This window comes from Leptonotus elevatus, chromosome 4 (assembly GCF_054856555.1).
Source record: "Leptonotus elevatus isolate MCC_2025b chromosome 4, RoL_Lele_1.0, whole genome shotgun sequence".
In the NCBI taxonomy this organism is placed as follows: Eukaryota; Metazoa; Chordata; class Actinopteri; order Syngnathiformes; family Syngnathidae; genus Leptonotus; species Leptonotus elevatus.
In genome coordinates, this window is record NC_141242.1 from 7327083 (window position 1) to 7348094 (window position 21012).

The 21012-nt window shown below is 38.4% G+C and overlaps 1 protein-coding gene across 9 annotated transcripts in view; it reads left to right on the forward strand.

Annotated features, from left to right (window-relative positions):
* The window catches only part of megf11 (multiple EGF-like-domains 11), a 118632-nt gene that overhangs the window by 33076 nt on the left and 64544 nt on the right, over positions 1-21012 (forward strand). For all 9 annotated transcript variants that reach the window (XM_086074451.1, XM_086074453.1, XM_086074452.1 and 6 more), the window contains 4 exons: positions 3745-3859; positions 4555-4656; positions 5693-5793; positions 18253-18345. In XM_086074451.1, the coding sequence (XP_085930577.1) occupies positions 3753-3859; positions 4555-4656; positions 5693-5793; positions 18253-18345 (403 nt within the window). In that variant the 5' untranslated portion in view covers positions 3745-3752. The remainder of the gene's footprint in view (positions 1-3744; positions 3860-4554; positions 4657-5692; positions 5794-18252; positions 18346-21012) is intronic.

Sequence of the window (21012 nt, forward strand, 5' to 3'; positions counted from 1 at the left end):
AATATCCAAAGTAGAATGCTTACAAACATCTGTGCTTTTTGCATTAAAAAAACAAATTACAGTATTTTAAGGACCATTAAATGGTATTGTTTGGCAAACAATAGCATTAGGCAGCACAGAGACACAGTGTCTGTATTCTGCGTAGAAATTAATTGGCACATCCTTGGAAAAAATCCAACTAGGAATGCGCACTTGGCTACATTTTCAGCAACTTGGGGACAATATATTGAATAGTTATTTTTTTTTAATGATATGACCAACAGGGTTTGCTTTGCAGTTCTGAAGTTTTGGGTTCTAATAGAGGCGTCCTTTAAAATTCTCAAAACATGCAATTTAGGTTAAATAAAGACAATAAATTGCCCATAGGTGAGTGTGAATGGTTGTTTGTCTATATGCCCTCTGCGATTGGCTGGAAACCAATCCAGGGTATATCTCACTTGCCAAAGTCAGCCATTTCTAATCATTATAGATTGTGAATGGGGTTCTGCTTGAGCCTGTCTATGAAAATACCCAAATAAATAGAATTTCCCCCAGCAAGCATATTGATGATGCTAGTAATAAAAACATTTAATTGACCGTGGGGGAATCAATTAATTGTTTGATGGTTTTATGGAATCTTTTTCAATTCATTTTTGGAAAAAAAAAATTTTTCCACAAAAATAGGACATAGTGTACTTAATTGCCTCAAGATCAGTTCTGCTTAATTGACCGTGTTCATAGCAATCATTCAACCAAATAATTGAATTCCCATCCCTTGACATCACAACTCATGACTTGGATAGACGTGGCAGATTAACTCATTCACTGCCATTGACGGCTATTGACGTTAAAAAGTCATTTGAACTATTTCTGTTAGTTTAACATTGTTTCCACTTTTGTTAATAAGAGTATGAAAACCTGGAAAAAAATTATATTGTACATTTAGAACAGATAAAAAATGTATGATTAATCGTGAAGTCAATAATTAATTATATTTTAAAATTGTAATCACGCGATTTAAAAAAATAAGAAAAGATGATTAAAAATTAGGAGCGTCAGGCGATAACATTTTTAAATCGTAATTAATTGCATGACTTCACAAGTTAACTCACGATTAATCAAAAAATGTATATCTGTTCTAAATGTACAAAAAAAAATCTAGGTTTTCATAATCTTGTTAACAAAAGTGGATTTTTTTTAAACTAATAGAAATAGTTCAAATGAATATTTGACGTCTATAACCGTCAATGGCAGTGAATAAGTTAAATTCAAATCAGATCTTTTTTTTTTTTATTAATATATTTTGACATTCTCAAAAACAGGAGTGCGATTTTCAAATACATCCAAAACTGTTACCGAGAAGTTTCACTCCACTAAACACACAGTTTTCCCCACTCCCACTCATAACCCATCTGCGGAAAGATATTCTGGACATCGACACTTTATGTAACAGCTCCTGCACCTTCCACCACTTGTGAGGTCAGCCAAATAGAAAATGACAGGTGACGCGCCAGTCCACTCGTCCAGAACAGTCGACGGCGAGTGGTCTCATCACCGGAGCAGTAAAAGCGTTCTTGTCAATCAAGTGGTGGCCCTCTTGTGTTTAACTAGATTATTTCAGAGCGCGGTGCGGAATATGAAAGCAGCTGTCTCCTGTAACAGGCGCGCACCTTGATTGATTAATCATCCTGTTAAGGAAATGAACGTGACACTAACCTCTGCCTGCTCGGATGGACTCCTACTTAGAGCAAGTGAAGCTCTGATTGATTTTCCCTCACTTGTGAGTGAACTACATGCAGCAATCAATGCGGAAGATTAGCGGGGCATGTGAACGCTGATGTTATTGGATACAGTTGAGCTCAATTCATATAAAAAAATAAAATAAAAAGTGTACATCTACGTTTGGTTTTTCAGAGATGGAGCCTAATAATGACAGCACAGATGTCAGACTTTCTCTCTGTTCCAAGCGCGAGTTGCTTCTAATGCATGCAACGTCTTTCTCACCAAGGCGGGCGTCAGTTTAGCGCTATTACCTCTAATAGCATGCAGGTATTAACCTATGCCATGCTGTGCACACTCATTCTTTATACTTAGTCCCCATTTGCTTGGAAAAAGACCTGCAGACGGAGGGAATTCATCACTGTCAGCCCCCCTCCCATCGTACGTTATCTCCCCTTGCATGTACGTCTAAAGAAATAAGATGCAGGTCGCAACAAATCACCGTCTCTGTCACTGTCACTGTTGAAGGTTGAAGGTCTCTCGGATGGAGACAAAGCACAGGAACATTTATTCTATAAGAAACTGTTTTGGGAATTCCAGCGACTTGGTTGGGTCTCAAGATGTATCCAATGAATAAAAGAGATTAAATAATTTGAGACATTTTTAAAGAAGATACAATGAAATTGTATGCGCTAGGGTCATAAGCATGTAAAATCCCTTTGAATGTGGTCAGAGAACTTCAGATACAATATTGCTGTCAAAGCTCTTCAGACAGGCTGTAAATCGTTTATTACATGTTTTGCCCCCCATTTCTTCTTATTTTTTTATTTTTATTGATTGATTCATTCATTCTAATCAAAGACATAGAACAGGGATCGGCAACTGGCGTAAACACACTCCTTTAATTAATTTTCACCCCCCTACACCAAAACGTTTTTTGAAAAAAAATTGGGTACTTTTTTTTTTTTCAACAAACCCCACAAATTCTTCTAAAAATGCTGACAAACATTCAAAATACCGTTTCCACACAATTTTGGGGGAAATTAGGAAAATTATTCTCATTAAAAAATGGGGAAAATCCAACACATGAAACAAATCGGTAATATGGAGGAGTTTTAAGTTGTAATATCACCAATAACCACTAGATGGCAGACATGTCTTAGTTGCACGTATACTGGGTCCTATACTGACCTATACGTGAGTAGGCTTTTTTTTTGGTGAATTTGGAATGATATGCTGGACAAGCATAATACTTCACTAATATTACAATTTTGAGTGAGTTAATTTTTGTGAGAAAATGTCCAAAATGAGTTCTTGCACTTAATGTTAATTTATCGTTCATTTTGCCCTCCTTAAATAGTATTTTTGTTTTTGCATTGGGGAAAAAAAATACAGTATGTGGTTATTTCGTCTTTGTTGTTGGTTTATGATAGCGGACTTTTAGAATCATCAAACATGAAATCTATAGAGAGCACGTATTTTGCACATATTTTATCCACATCTAAAATAGCATTTTGGTAAAACATCTGGTTGGGAAGCGTGTGCCCAAATAACCTTGCCCAGATGTCTCTTTTCAAAATCAAACGTGGCCCTTGAACACTTGAAAGTTTGCTCAAACCTGGTTGAGATAAAACTATTGTCTTCCAAAATGTCATGTCATGGCTAACTGATGCTGTTATCAGAATGCAGTAAAATATCAAAGGTCAAACACAATCCAGTCCGCGACGCCGGTCGACCTTCAATTTATTCACTTTTCAAAGTATAGGAAATAATAGTAATGTCACCAGCACAAATCTTGGATTAAATGTTGAGAAAAGTTTTTCATTAACTTTCATACAAGCCTAATCATGTAAAATCAATAAAATAATCTCTCCACGTATATTCTACAATAATGTACTTAAATCTTTGGGCCTCGACTTTTTTGCCATTAGAATTGATGTTGTAAAAAGTAAAAAAGAATTAGTAAAAATAAAAACACCGAGTGTTGATCCTGCGACGCTTTCTGAACTGAATCCCAATCATGGTGTGACTTTATTATTGTTTCAGATCGAGTGATGGGCTCACTTGTTGCCCTGTCGGCCCTGCTCCTCATTTTGGGCTTGACGGCTCACGTATGGACCCTTAACCCGGACGACCCCAATGTCTGCAGCCACTGGGAAAGGTCAGCATGTTTCTTCTTCTGCTAAAAAAAACAACCAATATCTGAATAAGAGACAGCGGTACGAGCTTGTTGAAGCTGCAGTATCTTTCGTGAAACAGGCTCTCTTCACCAAAAGTCTCAGATCCATTCCGGGCCATTACAGCCGTATCGATCCGGCACAGGCTGAGTCGCGGCGCGGTGAGGGATGGGAGGAGTTGCAGCATCAAATGAAATACGCAGGCAAATTGATCAGGCTACTCTCATCCTAATCAATCACAACAGCCACAGAGCCGGAATAATTATTAGCTACGCCGGGTGGTGTTACTTATGAGAAATAAGATGGAATAATTTCTGTCCTCGCGAGGGGGAGGAAAGAAAAGCGTGAAGATATATTACCAGGATCATTGCCTGACCAAGGTGAGGGTACTTAGGATTGCGGTTCCACCTTGTTGGCATTGATATGAATCCCATAAGTGGGCTTTGCTCACGGCTTTGTGGTCCGCCAATATCTATCCACCTGCTTCCTGTGCCGCATACATCAATAATATGAATCACCAAAAAGGTCCTTTAAGGCCCTTATTACACGGCTTCCAATGCAGCTGCGCACTCACAGGATCTTTTGCTGTGACGTTTTCCCTGCAAAGATACAAGCTGCTTTCACCATGACTCAACTAATGTCGGTACATTTGGCTTTTTTTTTAATTTTATTTTTTTAGCTACGCCGTCACTGTTCAGGAGTCTTATGCGCACCCGTTTGACCAGATCTACTACACCAGGTGCACGGATATCCTCAACTGGTTCAAGTGCACAAGGCACAGGTATGTTTGAAAATGTTTTCTCATCTGTCCTGGTGTTTTTGGTTCCTTCAAAATCAGCGAATGTTCTGGAATTTCAGGTTTATCTCATTGAATCTGAATATAGTGGGAGATTTATTTCAGTCGATCAGTTGTCAAAAGTTTAATTCACCGTATTATTTGGATTCACTACACAACATTTTTTGATATGATTTTTTTTTATCAACTTTTTTTTGTGCCTTACTAGAATAAACTTTAATTGCACTGCAAAAAATATTGGTATGGGAAAAGAATATTGTTTTTAACCTGGATTTAAAAGCATTTAAACTTCTTTGGTATGTTTTGAATCTTTGTTGATTTTATTTACTCTGAACTTTTTAAGGGTGATTTTTTTTTTTTTGGGGGGGGGTGCATATTATGCTCGAGTGCATGTTATTCACTGAATTTTACAGTACTCCTCATTTAAAGTCATTTCCGACTATAGGTATAGGCTGAAGTTGAATGGTTGCTAACTTAATTTTACACCACCAAGCAGAGTCATTCATCTTGTTGTTTAATGTCCAAACATAAATCTTACTGTATTTGGTTTCTCAAAATGTTTTGGCGGCAGACCACAATTTGGTTCGTCCCCACACATTATTGGCAAAACATCCCCATGTACATTGTTCAGGCACACTTTCTCATGCTCTGAAATCAAGATGTGTCTTACTTTACCGTTTGAATAAAAAATAATGATAAATAAGTCACTTGATGTGAATCTATTGCAACAAGCATGAATGAAAAAAAAAAAAGCCCAGAAAAAGAGTTCTTGCTCGATCAATAAAATAACTTGCAGCCTTTTACTCTGACAACTGGCAATCCAATCAAATTGACAAGGGATCTGTTTCGGGTCCCAAAGAAAGGAGCTTTTATATTTCACGGACTTTGACTTCTTATGACTCCTTTCTACTTGAAGAATAAATCAAAGCAAAAACATTGCCGTGTTTGTCTTCCTGCCCCTCAGGAGTGTTCCCACATGCTGTACATGACATATCCGTCTGGCTGTGTCTTGTTTCCTCAGGATCAGCTATAAGACAGCTTACCGGCGGGGAGTCCGGACCATGTATAGGCGCCGCTCGCAGTGTTGCCCTGGTTACTTTGAGAGCGGAGACTTGTGTGTTCGTGAGTATCCTGTTTGAATAATTTTTCCATTTTCAGACTGTGTCTTTCAGAGCACATTATTACAAAACGGAAGATAAAGTTGACAACAAAAATGAACATACAGTGTATATAAAAAGTCTACACACCCCTGTTCAAATGCCAGGTTTTTGTTATATAATTTTTTGAATTCAAAATTAGACCAGTACAACTCAATTAAAAAGAAAAGTGCACAAGTATGCACACCCTCATAACAGGGGATGGGGCTGTGATCAAACGTACCTTTCAGAATTTTTGCCAAAATGCTTTTAGGAGATTTCAAGTGTGTCACTATTGCCACCCTGCCACATAGCCCAGACATATGGAAGATGGAAGATTGTTGTGACCTGCTAAACAGCCAGTACTTGACAGAATTTCCTGCAGCTCCTTCAATGTTGCTGTCGGCTTCTTGGCAGCACCCCTGGCCATTTTTCTTCTCGTCGTTTCATCAATTTTCTAGGGACGAACAGTTTTTGGTTATGTTGCTGTTGTGCTATATTTCCTCCACTTGATAACTATCTTCACTGCGTTGCACGGTATAGCCATTGTAATGTCTTGGAAATCATTTTATACCCTCCTTCTGACTCACACACTCCTTATATGCTCTGATGCTGTGCAAGCTCTCAGTGGACCTTAGCTCATGCTGCAAGATATGACTACAAAACTGTCATGGAAAAGCTTACTGAACAGTTCAAGTTTATTTGGTGCTAATTAGAGGCATTTTAAATGGGTAGCAGGTGTGTACTGACTCCCATTTAACCTGAGTTCAAATGTGATTGGGGAATTCTAAACATAGTCACATCCCCGGTTATAAGAAGATGATAGTTTATTTTGAGTGCCGTTTTTTGTTTTAATACAGTTTTTTTTAAATGATTTACCTTGGTCTCTTTTTTTAAATATTACAAACACCTGCCTTGAACATGGGTGTGAAGACTTTTCATATCCACTGTAGTAAAATATGACAATTGCACAAAATTACGTTTATGATGCATGACTGTCAATAATACAGTGCCGTTTTCCAGTCAAGACTTGGGATTTATATTTATATAAAAAAAAATAATATTTTTTTTTCTAAGAGCTCAGTATTGTTCATTCGGTAATTTTACCGATTTGACGTGTCATCATCATTGCTCTCTCTCTCTTTTTTTTTTTTATATAATTATTTTGTATGTGTATGTGCGTGCGTGTGAGTGTGTGTGTATTCATTAGTTCACCAAAAACCTATTAAAAAATCCCATACCGTTCACCTAAACCGAACACCGCCGTCAGGAGACCCGAGGAAGGGCCAAAGAAAAGAAAGGAAAGTGTAATATATAATATTTAAGTGTACCGGAGCTCCTCCTAGGACGGACGTTGTAACATGCTGTTGTCCACCACTAACCCTGTTAACGCAGCAGTAAAGTCATAACTAAAGTAAATATTGGTATGAAAAACAGTTGTAGGCCGTAAATATAAAATAATTCAATGAAAAACGGCCAATACGGCGTTATCCGAGCGTGCCTTCTTCATTGTGCGCCATTAGTAACCTCAAAACATTTGACATCATTAAACCAAGGAGGATTCTGCCTTGTCATATCTTACTACCTGTCCATGAACCAATTTTGGGAATCACCGTTTTAAGCATTGTAAGTAAAGGATTAAAAACAGAATGACAATGGCAAGCACGGGCTAACACTTTACTATACACAACCAATAACACCTCATCAGCACCTCCTCTGTTAGCGAGCCACCATCCGAGGGGCTTTGCTCGGCTTTAGATGACTGGGCCTGATTTAACACGCAGGCATAGCGTTTTACTCCACGGACCGCTCTCTGTATACTTTTCCGGCTAAATTAATTTAATTGAAGCTGTATAACAATGAGAAAAGTTAACGAGCCAACCAGGTCCTGGTGGCAAACTGAGGGGGGGCCATTAAAAGCAATCAGTTTCAAAAAGCACAAGCCGTGAAAATGAGCCTCAAGCAAGATGCTGAAAATAAACCTTAACTGATTATTCTCGCATTAGACAAATACAAATATAATATTTTTGTTTTCAACCATAACTTGACTCATTTGTCGATAATGTTGCTTTCATTGGAAAAACACTACAGCAAGGAGTTCTAAAAACTGCGATCCGGGGACCCCAAGGGTTCTTTCTATGAGCCGTAACTTGGGGTCTGCAAAACAATTTGCAATCATGTTATTTTGTCAAAAGGTGTGTACACACACACACCAATATAAACTAACATACTACAGTATCTCCAGTTATTTTGCGCTATTTTCTCATGCAAGGCTTTGGAAGCGTATACCTTGGGTCAAAGGTTTCCAACATGTTAATAAATCGGTGCTTCATCATATAATGAGCACCATGCCTTTGGCTGTGTTCAGTGTGATTGATTGATTTACTTTATTGTTTGTTTGTTTTAAAGCGGGTGGAAAAGTTGCTAAACATAGCGGCCAAATTGGCCACACTGACTACCTGGAGCTCTTATATTAATTAATTGATTTAGTTTTTTTCTCCTTTCTATTAACTTATTCACTGCCATTGACGGCTATAGACGTCAAAAATGCATTTGAACAATTTCTAGTAGTTTCACTTTTTTTTCCAATTTTGTTAACAAGAGTATGAAAACCGAGAAAAAATGTATTGTACATTTAGAACAGATATAAAATTTGTGATTAATCTTGAGTTAACTAGTGAAGTCATGTGATTAATTACAATTTAAAAAAAAATGCCCCTAATAAAAGAAAAGAAAAGGAAAGATTATTAAAAATTAGGGGCGTCAGATGATTTTTAATTGTAATTAATCGCATGACTTCAATATTTAACTCACGATTAATCAAACATTTTATATCCGTTCTAAATGTACAATAAAAAAAAATTCTAGGTTGTCACTCTTGTTAACAAAAGTGGGGAAAAAAAGTGAAACTAATAGAAATAGTTAATTAATTTTTGACGTCAATAGCCTTCAATGGCAGTGAATGAATTAGTATCGAAAATTTAATTATTATTTGTGTTTAAATATAAATTTAGGTTGAAACATCCCCCAAAAATAATTCCCTTGGCATTGTGGGGTGGACATGGTAGTTATAATTAATCGGCTTGAGGATTATAAAGGAAAACTTTGTCCCCTGTAAGGAATCCTCAAAAAGTTTGCCAACCCCTGCACTATGTCAACTTTTTATTTCTGATGTGAATTTATCACTTCCAATTTCTTGTAACGTTCTTGTACTGTGTAAACAAAGAACAACAAAGAGCCATTATTCCTGATACAATTTAACAATCAAAATACAATTTTAGCTTTCTAGCAGACGCTGTGATGTGGATCAGCAGACCTTTCACTATTGATTTTTTTTCCTTTTTATTTTTGCTAAGCCACCACAGAAACGCAAACTGGTCAATTACAGCACAGCAAAGAAACAACTGTCTGACGGTTTCCTAGTGACTTATTGAATTCAATGAAACACAAAGTTTTTATTTTACATTTTTACACTTAGTTTTGCTTTTAAATTGATAATTATAGTTAAACAAAGTCCAAAATCAACAGGCACACCTTTGTCTTCTCCAAGGCAGGCAAAATTCATAATTTTTCCACATGGACAAAAGGGACAAAATAGAACCACATTGAAATAAAATAAGGTTAGTGCGATGATGCTGAGCCAAGAGGAAAGACTGCATAAAACAAAGAGAATGTCCAAAGTTTGGGATCATTTCACAATAAAAAAATGAAGATAAAGTGCAAACTCCAAAGCAGAACTGGCTTACAGTATGATTGGTAAACATTGTTAGCTAATTCAATATAGCCTACCACCACGGTATAGAACAAGGGTCACTAATTCCGGTCCTCGAGGTCCGGAGTCCTGCAGGTTTTAGATGTTTCCGCCCACTACACACCTGAATCGGGTCAATTTGAGGATTCCTTACAGGGGAGAAAGTTTCTCCAAGGACCCCTTGCATAATTCTCAAGCCACAATGCCAAAGAAGTTATTTTTTGGGGACCGAAATATGGGCATGGATATATATAAGTCTAAACATTAATAATTGTATTTTCTATATGAATAAAAAGGAAATTAACCAAATTCAATGAATTAATGGAGGAGCTACCGGTAGTTGATTGAAGATATGCATCGCTACTAGTGTACTGTACTTCTAATTTGTTTACTGATCAAACAAATAATAGCACATTCTTACTTACACTAGCTGTACAGCCACACACACCGAAGGACAACGTTCACCAGGCAAGCCCCCCGCCCCCCTGCCTTTTAAAGCCACATACATTCAAAGTCGCAGATACTACAGTGTAGAACGTAGGGATGGTGTCCCCAAGTGGACAAAAATAATACCTGCACCACACGTGCATATTTAGTATTGCAATGCGAGTCCCGTGTTTCACTATCCAGGGTTGTAACAAGGCAAAAGCTACAGGCTCCTGCTTGCAACGTTTAGTTTGTACAGGCAGACTGCTTGCGCTGCAATTTCCACTTCTTATTTCTTACACCTTACTACATATATCCTGTAATGTTGGGGATATTCGTTCCAGACAATGTTCTTATTCCCTTGGAAAGAAATTGAAATCACACTCTAATATTTACTAGACCTTTTGCACTCCATGTGAGACTTCCTTTTTGCTTGTCCTTGTTTTAGCTTTCCTGCTCTGGGAAGCAGGCCAGCAAAAGGGTATCAGCCTATACGATCGTCTGGGGGTCGTAAGGAGCGAGTCGCAGTTTGATCAATAATGTATTCATTAATTATTTGACCGACAATGAAGTTATGTATTATGTATTCATTGAATACTTTTCAGGGTGTTAACCAGGAGAATCTGCAAGTCGGGCCTTCGCATTTCACGAGTAGTTAGGTTTGAGTTTGAGTTCATGTCAAGCAGAGGGGGAAAATAGCAGCACCCCCCCTTTCCCCCGCCTCCACTTTGGGACTCCAGGCGCTGAGGGGCCGATAGGGCAGTTTTGCTTTCTGCTGCCTTTGCAAACTGTTTCAGCCCTTTTAATCCTAGCACTCTCACTTCCAGGATTAAGAGATTTGTACTCCCCGAGCTGTTTTGCATGCAGCGACAAAAGGGGGCATTATAGCGCGGATCGACCCAAAATGAACTCAATTTGTCTATTTCAGGACACTTTGTGAGGTGTATGTAAACTATCTGCTTTTGTTTTGTTTTGTTTCACTGCAGCGTTCCCAAACTGATACCGAGTAACGAAAACTGTATAATTGGTTTATATTTAATATACAGTACTATCGAGGGTCGAGGGGTCGAGCCCTATCACGAAGTACGTAACTGATGCTCTAAAAATGATTGTGATTGCCTTTAAACCATAAACATACTACAAAGTCATTTTACAACATAACCCCTTAAAAACAAAGATTATAAAATTATATTTTCCACCTCTCATTTAGCCTGAAAGAACTCCACTGAAAATTACAACCACAATTATTAACATTAATACTTCCATGCTCAGTCAAAACTGAGCATTATCATTATCATGCCTGTAAAGCACATTTCTTTTGATATGTTGGATCTTATCCCCGTAAAATCATGTGAAGATTTTTTTTCTTTATAAAATATCCAAAATTGTCCTACTGCACTATACTGTCCTACTATATACGGATTCATAAAAAAAAAAGAATAAATACAAACTTTTAAGTACCGAAATGTTGTATAAAAAGGTGTACTTTCATTCCAAAATAAAATTGTATTTCTAATGTTACTAATTTACGTAAAATGAAGTACCTTGTTTCCAAATAAATTGCTCACGTGTACACCATTGTCAAAATTAGTCAGCAGCGGCAACAGTTGATCATGCTGGAACACGTAGCGAAAACTTCAAAATAAAATATTTCCAAATTTAGTAATATGCTGACCTTAGTGCCTCGGAACCATTTTGTAAAACCATAATGGCTGGTTTGACACGTTTTTCGTGTCACAGTCGTTGGGGTGTCTCGCAAACTGTTGACACCGACGAAAACAACACAACATCATCCTGAAATCAAATTCAATCGCTATATTAAGGACACACCTAAAAAAACAAAAAAAACAATCACGCAGACATTGTATTATACGGCGCCCGTTGCCAGCATTTAGCGCCGGCTTTAGCGCTCCAGCATTAGCAGCTAGCTATTAGCCGCTAAGCAAGCCAGATGGTGGTAGATTGCGGTTGGACTACTTTTCAAAAGTCACAGAAAAAAACAGGCTTACTCAAATGTGCTGTTTTGCTGGCAAAATCGCTACTGAGGTTCTGATGTCACTTCTTCCTAAATCTCACACATTTTTATACAGATGAAAATTGTCTGCTGCTATCCTAAAAATACTTACATTTTGACATTGGTATTCTCTTTAAGCTACAACCTTGAGGCTGTATCTGTCTTTTCAAGCATGTCCGTTGTGTATTATTTCATTTTTGATGCAATATTGTGGTGGATGCCAACCGTTATATATTTCATATGAAAATAAAGCAAACATTCGGAAAATTTGATCAAAATTAGCAGTAAACAACTTACCTTTTGCAAATGAATTATCACTCAATTAATTGTCAAAATTATCGATATCTCTAAAAATAGAGCCAATCCAAAGTAACTGATGAATGAAATAAAAAGAATTACGCAAATCATTCAAATGTCTTTGGCACTCGGGGGGGAAAAAAATGCTGGCCAGTGTAATAAATGGATGCCAGCAAATCAGAGAACCGTAAAAAGTACAAAGGAGAAAATGTTTAAGGGCGATTTTAGATGGCCGTATTATACATGGGTGTGTAGTATACATGGGATTTTATGGTAAATTATCAAGTATGTCACTTTGTGTGTAAATTGAGACAAGATCGTCATTATTTCAGCAGCAATTCTGAATTTCAATGAACCTCAATACCCCCAAACAATTAGCAATTAACAATAAAGCAATTTCAAAAGCATCGCTGACACCAAATCGGCGCGCTCGCAATCTCTCGAGTGCGTTATCTCTCTTTTTGTGTGTAATTAGAGCTTAAGCTTCACCACTGGAGCTCTTCACGAACGCAGTTGCGTGACCTTTGATCCGTCGGAACCTGTTCATTACCTTAATCAGAAGCTCGCCCGAGCAGAGGATGTGAGGAACTCATTTCCTGTAATAAGGCTGATGACGACAGTTGAGGAGCAAGTGCGAGAAACTCACTAATGACATCACTTGGTTGGTATCCATGCAGGCTCTTTGAATAAGTCGTCTTTGTAAACAGGCAACATGACGCCTTCCCGTCCGCTGCTACGCGTTCTCAGCGCTCTCGCACGTCTTTCGGAATGAAATCAATTTTGTTTGACGTTTTGTGCAGTAACACGACATGTTTCATATTGGAGAGGCGATGAGGGGTTTTTTTTCCCACCAGGAAAAGGATCTCTGCGCCTTTGATATATTTTTCATCCTGACTTTGTTGACTTTTTTCCCGCGCTTCAAAGACAAAGTTTTTTTTTAATAAAATCATCTCCTTGATAGAAAGTTTGGAGGGAGCATGTTTGATACGTGCGATCGTAGATTGATGTCACTTTTGGTGCCATCGCAATTTTATTTCACTTTGGAAATATTTTGACCAAAAATGAGGCCAGTAGCACGATCATTTGCAAAATATGCAAGTCGACCCTCAAGTACAATAAAGCGCAGGTGAAACACAAGCAGTGATGCAGGGATTTTTTAAAAATGTATTTATTTATTTATGTATTTATTCAGCCTAGTTACAATATCCCCTCTTATGTTGGGCTATGTTATAGAACACAAGACGAGACAATGACATTTAGTACAATGCTGAGTTATATTTTCAATAGACTGATTATTGGCTTGGCCAATTATCAGTGTCGATATTTGTCATTTTGACGAATATTGGCATTGGCCTTTTTTACAAATGTGAAGGCTGATAAAACTGGTAAAAATGGTGAATGTTTACGAATTTAGTGAATTTTGAGTATTCTTCATGGTACGTGAAATGTTGCAAAATGTTGCAAAGATGTTCACAGTCAGTTGTTGTTACGCGTCACAAATTAATTTGGAAAATTTTCAGACAATTTTTCACTTTTGACGAACATTGTTGAAAACCCCAAATTTGCAAGCATTCGTCAATAAATAAGATACCAGCTTGATAAATCTATTTATGCATTTTATTTAAATTTTCACTTAACTTTATAAGTGGTGCTGCGGATACCGGGAACTCCTTGCACTTTTTGTTTCTGTTAGAAATTAAAATTTTCAGTTCGTTATTTACTTTTTTGTTACAATTTTAAAATTAAGCAATCTATTTTCTGTATGCATATATTAAAAATAAAAGCTTTCATTATGTTGAAAATTTGAATTAACAAAGTTATATTTTTTATTTTATTTTTTTACACAAATATTTTATCCTTTACGGCAAATAATTATCGGCTCCAAATATCGGTTGTTGGCCTCCTTGCCCACTATTAATCGGTATTAAATATCCGTATCAGTCCTGAAAAAAAAAATCGATCTATCACTATTATTCAATCATTTGCTTCTATGCCAGTTTGTCAAAATATGTCTTTATATAAAACTGGTACATGCTCGTGCAAAAAAATCTGCAGCTGTTTAACCCATAAGCCCAACACAATATAATATACACAGTTATAATATTACAAGTGGCCCTTTTTTGGGGGGAAGGTTCTGTTGAACGTTTTGAAAATAGTGGTTGAGTTTTATGAAGCTGTTTGTCTTTTGTCTGTTCCGTTATGCAAGAAACGTATTTCAGTGAGCCAGCAAATTCACAATGGATTTTGAATGAATTTGAGTGCACCTTGTAGGTGTCCTCGAAACCGCAGCACTAGCAATCAATTTTTTTGTCATACATTTGGAAAGAGGACTAAGATAGTGGCTTGACCGTGCAAGACTATAACTCTTATTAATGCTGCAGCGCATTTACCAATTAGCTCCATTGTTAACTGCTCTGATAACACCTCTTGCATAATGAGCTAGATTAGCCTTTTATCGAGATGAAAGACTCAATTTTCAGATTCCTCAGAAATGAGTTTGGTGGCGTGATTCATGAATTTCAATTAAAATGAAAAGACCTACTCCTGTTTGATTATGCCGTGCCTTTTTTTTCTTTTCTTTTTTTGGAGCGCCATTCAGATCTCAGGATGAAGTGTGCACTTCATCTTTTCTCCCTGGGCAAAAACTTCATTTCCATGTTTCTTTTTGTGACACGTTTGCAATTCCCCTCCTGGTCGCTGATCAAAATTTGCTGATTGAAACAAAATCAAATCAGCTCGTTGTGGTGACATTGAATTCGTCTCCTCGTTTTGAACACTCTGCATATTGTGGCCTCATTGATTACAGGTAGTCGATCTCGCACCTTCGTCAGCACAAATGCAGACAGACTCCTCTCCCCCCCGCCTCATTTTAATTAGACACTCTCCTTGCCAGAATACCGATGCTCAGAAATCTGCCCTGCATTATCTTTCAATCTCTGGTTTGCCGTTTTTGCCTGGGGAGCATTTCCGTGATTAGCAGCGGCTTGTGGCTGTTTGGGATTCTCCCTCTTCCTCCCCCTTTCCGGCCTCATCTCTCCTGCTGGCAGCCGACCCTAATCGAAGGCTGATTGAGTGATAATCTATAGTCGTACAGTTCAGGCATGCTGCCAGCTCCCGCTGACCTCTCTGCCTGCAGGATGAGCGCCATGATATCCCGCACAGAGCTGGGAAAATCAACTCCAAGCTTAGCGCGCCGGCCTGTTGTCTTACTTATGAGGAGAGAGAACAAAAAAGGCAGAATTTGGACGCGGTCCGATCGGGATCGGGTTATCTGTTTGTTTTGCTGCCCTTGGCTGTTTCGTTCGTGAACTGCCGATTCCCGCCATGCTCGCGCTCTTTCCCCGAGATAAGAGAACATCTGTCTTAACCCAGCAAACCTGATGACCTTGTCTTCCAACTTTGCTCTTTCATGCTAAGTGCCCATCTCTGTGATGGATTTTTATTTTATTTTTCCCCGTAAAACAGCAAACAAAATCTGCAAAACTTCCACCCGGCGGATGGTTCCAAACTCCCCGAACACGCTCGCAGGAATACAAATAGGATTCCAACGGTCGGGTGCCGTGTTGCTCAATAAGAATGATCAAGACAACACACACACTTAGTAAACACCGCAGTGCGCTGCCTCGCTGTATTCAACCATGAGTACATGACAAAGCACCGGCTGATCAAATTAGAGGGGATTTACTGCCCGCTCTGTCATGCCTCCGCCTGCTGATAACAGCTCGATCTGGAAAGTAAAACTGTGATAAACTGAGATGTTGATTAAGTCCGCACTCTCTGGAGAAATTGTTTAGTCTGCTGTCAAATAATAGAGATGGATGTTGAATATGAGCGTTTAACGACATATTTTCCCGCCTTCAAACTTAAAAGTGCGGGCTGCTTAGAACTTCACTCAGCATTTAAACACAAACTTAACATTAGCTAACATTACACACTGTGCCCGGTGTTGCTTCTCTATTACTTTTTCCAACATCGTGTGAAGTATGTAGAGAAGTGGTTCTTAAACTTTTCACACCAAGAACCATCTCAAAACTATGCATAGTTTGGAAAACAATCAATTAACCTCTCATATTTCAAAAAATATACACCCTCTTAATTCGTTCACTCCCAGCCATTTTCACTGAAGCAACCCCCTTTGCTCCCGGCTGTTTTACTGGATTTTGACTGATTTTGCAAGGCCCACAGAATATTGTGTTTTATTGCTATAAAAATATGGAAGAAAGAAAGATTAGAGTCTCTTCTTTCATCAGGAAAAAAAAAGTATATTTCTATCTGTTTCCGTTTTACAGCATTAGAATATAGCTAAGGTTCATTATTATTCACAAATCTGTTTAAAACACTGGCAAAGAGCCATTTTGCAACATGGCCCTGGTTGAGCTCTTATACTCTGCTGCCACCTGCTGGCCGTTTTTGTAATAACTACCATTGCTTTAAGCATCCTCTTCAGTTTAGAGGCTGCATCAAAGCCTAATCAAACCCTCTAGCGTAATAAAAAAAAACCATAAAAAAACGCATACATATGTTTTTGGGACTATGGCAATATTAAAAATATTATGTTTTTATATGTTTTGGGGAGCAAATGGGTTAAAATAATGGCCCAAGTCATATTTGGACAAATACTTTTTTCTTCTTCCCCTTAACACAATGTCATCTTCAGTCGACAACAAGTGGCAAAATGGCCGCCCCCTGAGATGGATAAAAAGGGCTGGATTTTGCTTCATAACTCATATTCCAAAAATGTCATATTAATCAGAATGCCATGTTTAGACGAGTGAGGTCAAATATAACATATTATTGTCAAGGAATGTTTAAGGTTGACTTCCACTTTTAACAGATAATTCAATTCAATTTCCTTTTTTTCCCTTCCCTCTTCATTCGCCTTCTTTTTCCCTTTCTCGTCTAAGAAATCGAGACACTGCGTAGCATTTCCCGTTCCCGCCTCCCTCTGTTAGGTGGCAATGTCTTTTTATGTTTCTTGTTAAATCTGTCCATTTGAATTAGAATTTTGTTGCCCTGTGCTTGTGACTACTTGTGCAATGGCAATCAAATCGATTTGTATTCCCAATTCTACCCTTGAAATGAAATAAGTAATTTATATAGTACAATGAAAGAATGACTTAGGTCAGGGGTCGCATACAGAAAAATGGAAGGATGCAAGGGCCACTTTCAAATTATTTTATTTTTAATGTATTAAATACAGTAAGATCAAACAAGAAAGCAATTCTGTGCTATTTATGCTTTCTAGTTAATTTGATAAACTCCTATAGTACATAACAGTTTTCTGTTAAAGGTGATAATGCAAATAGTTGAGGAATTTTTCGAGATTTTCAAGATTTTATCCCACTGGACCTGATTCGACCAAAACCCATCTTCCACATTCAGTACCAAAACAACAGCAAGCTGTAGTACGATGACCTTTTAAAAAACTGTTTCTTCAGGATCATTAATGCAATATCTTCATAAGTCGGACCGTGAAACAGAGCCGAAATTGAAAGAAACTATTTTGTGCTTCTAAAATTGAATGATCTGTATTCACCACAGTATTTTGAGGAGAAACCCTCTTATTATTTTACTCATTAATGTTTCATTTGTATCTTTTAACTAATCTAGACTCTAGCTCACCTTTGACCCTAACGCGTTAAAATGGATGGCTATTTCACAACAACGTGTCGTCATACATCTATTTATATTATTGCTCGACGCAGATCATGTAAAAAGTCAAATGTAGACAAATCTTAAATCTTTTTGTTGTGGCTCTTGAACGGGATCTGTGAGCCTCTTTGATATGCGATTAATAAGGACAAAATTGAGGTCTTATTTAAAAAAAGAAAAAAAAAACATTTGCCATCAGTGTTTTCATGATATGGTTTATTAGCGCTATAATGCTGTTTAACACACCCGTAACCCAAACTGCTGCTGACGTGTGTGCGTGCGTGCGTGCGTGCGTGTTTCCCCAGCTCTGTGCACAGAAGAGTGTGTCCACGGCCGCTGCGTGTCCCCCGATACCTGCCAGTGTGAGCCGGGATGGGGCGGACTGGACTGCTCCAGCGGTGAGTGCGCCTCCCTCCCTCAGTCACTATTCGTTACTTCGTCTCATTTACGCCTAAATGGCGTTCACAGCCTGTTAGTTTAGAAGCATTCGCCTCAGTGTACGCCTATCGCAAAGCTACTGAGCTTTGTATCCTCTCTTCTTTGCAAACACAGCCAATGGAACAGGTAAGTCTCAATGAATTCATTTTCATTTGCTGGAAGTGGAAGCGATAAGCTTGATGAATCAAACGGATGGATGGATGGCCGCGGCCCTGCTTACTGTTATGATCTTAATCATGATTAGACTGGCGCCTGCGACTTGGGATAAATCAATGCAGCGCTCTAACGAGCCATAATGACGGCGGTTCCGTTTAGTAGCTTTTTAACATACCGGTAGGTTCCAAAAGTTGGGAAGATCCTGAGATGGATGCTAGGCCTGGATGCGCTGAAATCACGGCTGTGAGTTGCATTGGCAAAAAGTCGGGCAAGTTGACCATTCGATCGCGCCGGGGCCACCAATCGTGGAGATGTCGTAGATGACGAGACGAGGGGATGAAGGCGGGTCATGTATCTTTACTCTACACACAAAAAAAACCCGGAATGTTCACATAGCAAGCAAGAAACTACTGCGCTTCAACCCTTTGATCGCTCTCATCCCTTTGATACAAGAAACATCGTACTCCGCTGCCTTAAAGGTATACGTCCCTGGTGAATGTCTATTCATTGCAACTGAAAGTGGCAATATAGTAAACGTCTTGATGTCACTTATTTGAAGAATAGTTCTCTATCTGCCAAACTGTTGCTTGTTATTCAGTATCAGAATTGTTTTTGCCCACAAGTCAAAGCAAAAAATAAATTAAAAAATCACCAAGTTTTGCATCCCTATGTTCGGGTCTGCAGAAAACATAAGAATGAACATACTAGGTTGTTGTTGTTGTTGTTGTTGTTTTTTTATGCTTAGAAATTCATTCCAGAGGTAACGCTAATAAATGTTTCATGAAAATTGCTGAACAATCAACTGAGCATCAACTGATTGATACCAAGGGATTAACAAAGCGCATGCATATTTATAATAAGGAACAAGGCCTGGTGCTGCATATCAGACAAAATATGTTGGTTGATTTGCAGCTCCATAGAAATTCACATATACATCAAGGCAATAACTTAATAACATAGCATGTGCAGTGGCCAGCGTACATTTCCATGAATGTGGCTTCACATGACAAATGTCTGTTTTGTCCACAGGGGCGTAGCCAGAAATTTTTCATTGGGGTGGCCAGGGTGCAACCATGACTCATATAGGGGTGGACTTGAGCTCGTACCTGAAATGTCTCAATAAGTGGATCTTAACCATGCAGCTATCATATCACTAACATAGGCTGACATTCAAGCAACATGACAACTGTGTCCAAAAACACACCCGCAGATGCAACACAGATGTTTGTTGATTTTTTAAAAACAATATTGAAGGTTTATAAGAATAAACTTAGGTTTGTGTGACCTCCACATGTGTAAGCTCTGAAATGTTTTTGGAATTATGTTTCTATCTGGTTCAGGAGATGAGATATCGATTATTTAGTAGGCATTGACATTGAGGAAGTAGTTATGGGAATCATTGGTCAGCTAATGCCTCGATGTTGGTTAGGTAATGCCATTGCAGAAATTTTAATATTCGGCCATCTTACGCCTCGCTAATGGCCGGCTAACGCCATGCTAGCAACAACTAAAGGGAATTGTCAAACTTGGACGCCGCACCTGAGAGACGAACTAGCTTAGCACTAGCTTGTGTGATAGATTTAAAATGGGACCAATGACAAAAAACATCCTTTGTTTTACCGTTAGCCAGGTTATGGATCTTGGAGGTTAACATACCGGTAAGTTATTTTAAACTTAAAAAGGTTAACCTTTCCTTGTATCGGTACGCTATGTCAACGTGCCGGTGTAGCCTACTCTTCTATACGTTTGAATGAGATAAGTGAATATGGCTTTGTAAACGTCAAGATAAAGTGCTTAAATAAGTGCAGAACAAAAATATTTACTGTTAATATTTATGTAGAAGTGCTGCTGCTTGCCTCAAAAATTAGTAGGGTTACATTATGTTTGTTTTATAACTGCAATCCATTTCTGTTTGCCTGTAGTTCAATATTGAAATAACTTGATGCTTTAAACTGTGACATTAGTTCATATAAAAGGTATGCATGTTACCATTTTTGCGCTTACTGTATACATTGCATTTATTATAACTCCTAGTAAGAGATCACTTTCTGAGCCACGCTTTGAAACGGCAGACCACACTGCTAACTAGTGTTTCAGTGGTGTAACTGCAGAGCAGCGCTGCCTCCCTCGAGCAACTAAACTCACACAACACATTCTCAGTACACAACAATAAATCAACCTGTCAGAATAAAGAATGAGAAATTATATCAGTGGTGTTAGTGTATGGATCTATGAATTTTCATTAGCAAGAAAGCCATTCTCTGATTAGCAGATGTGTGTAAATCACCTGCTCCTGCGTCAATGCAGACTTGCGGCGAGTTCAGCAGCAGTGCGTGCCCAACCCCCACACGGGTGAGACTGCAACATGGGAGTGTGTCAATCTGTAGGGGGTCCCCCCCGGGAGACTCTTGTCCCACTCTTGGTTGGTTAGAGGTGCAGCTGAGCGTGCAGGTGCTTTGCTAATCCAACTT